At 49.6% G+C, this 1,924-nt stretch overlaps 1 protein-coding gene across 1 annotated transcript; it reads left to right on the forward strand.

Moving 5' to 3' along the window:
• On the forward strand, positions 1-618 carry LOC115985583. Its single transcript, XM_031108518.1, has 2 exons — positions 1-138; positions 199-618. The coding sequence occupies exons 1-2, from the start codon at positions 1-3 to the stop codon at positions 616-618; spliced, it is 558 nt and encodes a 185-aa protein (XP_030964378.1).
• Positions 619-1,924: the final 1,306 nt, after the last annotated feature.

Here is a 1,924-nt window from a genome sequence, read left to right on the forward strand (position 1 = left end):
ATGGACGCCATAAGCCGAGCCTTACGAAAGGCTGCTCGGTCACCATTCTCAGATGAAATTGAACGGGCCCCTATGCTGAGTAGATTTATAGGACCGCCATTCAATTCCTACGACGGGAAGACGGACCCTGTGGAGCATGTCAGTCATTATATCCACATGATGTCCTTGCATGCACACAATGATGCCTTGATGTGTAAGGTATTCCCCTCCAGTCTCGGCTCCACGGCCCTGAGATGGTTCAATGGGTTACGAAAAGGCTCCATTCGTAGCTTTGCCGAGCTGATTCAAGAGTTCGGCAATAGATTCATGACATGCAGCCGAGTGCCGCAGCCAGTGGATGCGCTACTTTCCATAAAGATGAGGGTCGGTGAAACCCTTCGGAGTTACGCCAGCCGGTACTGGGAACTCTACAACGAGATCAGTGGAGGAAATAAGAAGATAGCGGCAAGCACCTTTAGGATGGGGCTCCCCGAAGATTCTGAATTACGGGAGTCATTGACGAAAAGACCTCCTGAGGATATGAGGCAACTTATGAGGCGCATTGAGGAGTATAAACGCCTGGAAGATGATCGGCTACAAAATAAGGGGAAAGCCCCATTACTCGGGAGATCTCGGTAGGGTGTTATCCCAGCAAGACCGAAAAAAGAATTCAGGATGCAAGAACCAGAGGCACAAATTGAGGGAGTTAATGTGGCGTTCAAAGAATCTGTGCAAAAAATTCTAGATCGGATTAAGAACGAATCATTCTTCAGATGGCCGAACAAAATGGGGGGTGACCCATCTCGGAGGAACCAAAACTTGTATTGCACATACTATAGGCACTAAGGGCATACCACCGAGCAGTGTCGGGTACTGAAAGAACATCTCAGGCAGTTAGTAAAAGTAGGGTATCTGAAAGAGTTTGTAGTGGACTTCGCTGACCGAGATTTCGACCAGGGTGTTCAGCAGAGAAGGAATCCCCTCCCACCACCACTGGGAGTGATCGAAGTCATCCACGCTGCCCTGAGAGGTACAGCAGCAGCTAAAGGGATACTGACAGTGGCTTGCACAGAAGGAGAATCGCTCGAGAAGAGGATGAAAGTTGGTCGGCTAACCATCTCTTTTGGCAAAGAAGACTTGTAAGGGACGATCCAACCTCATGATAATGCGTTGGTAGTAACAGCTCGGATAAGCGGATTCTTGGTAAAAAGGGTGATGATAGACCAAGGAAGCGGAGCCGACGTGATGTACCCAGACCTGTTTGAAGGGCTCAGATTGAAGAGTCAGGATTTGGCGAAGTATGACACGCCATTGGTTTCGTTTGACGGAAGGGTCATGGTTCCCGAAGGGCAAATTTCTCTCTCGGTGGACATGGAAGGCAAGGAAGTAGTAGTGACCTTCATAGTAGTCCAGTCATTCTCACCGTACACTGCAATCCTGGGAAGGCCGTGGATCCACGCAATGAAAGCCGTTCCGTCCACCCTGCACGTGAAAGTGAAATTTCCCACCGAGTATGGAGTCGTCATGGTGTGAAGGAACCAACGAGTGGCTAGGCAGTGTCTGGTTGCCACGGTCAGATGGAAGAACGAACAGCTCGGACGAGCGAAGGAGACCGAAAAAGAGCCTTTATAGCAATCACAGAAGCCCCGAGGGGAAACAGGGGCGGACGTTGCCGAGGAGGTTTTGAAGGTCAGAATTTTTCCGGACGAAGACAGGTATTTCCAAATAGGCATGAGCATGAACGACCGAGAAAAGGTAGAAATGTTGTTGTTTCTTTTACAGAACGTGGATGTTTTTGCCTGGAGTCCGTACGAAGTGCCCGACGTAGATCCCGAGTTCATTGTCGACAAGCTTAACGTGGACCCATCATTCCCCCCGAAAAAGCAAAAACCAAGAAGAGCATCGAAGGAGCATGCTGACATGGTGAACTTGGAAGTCCAGAGGC

This window comes from Quercus lobata, chromosome 4 (genome assembly GCF_001633185.2).
Source record: "Quercus lobata isolate SW786 chromosome 4, ValleyOak3.0 Primary Assembly, whole genome shotgun sequence".
Taxonomy (NCBI): Eukaryota; Viridiplantae; Streptophyta; class Magnoliopsida; order Fagales; family Fagaceae; genus Quercus; species Quercus lobata.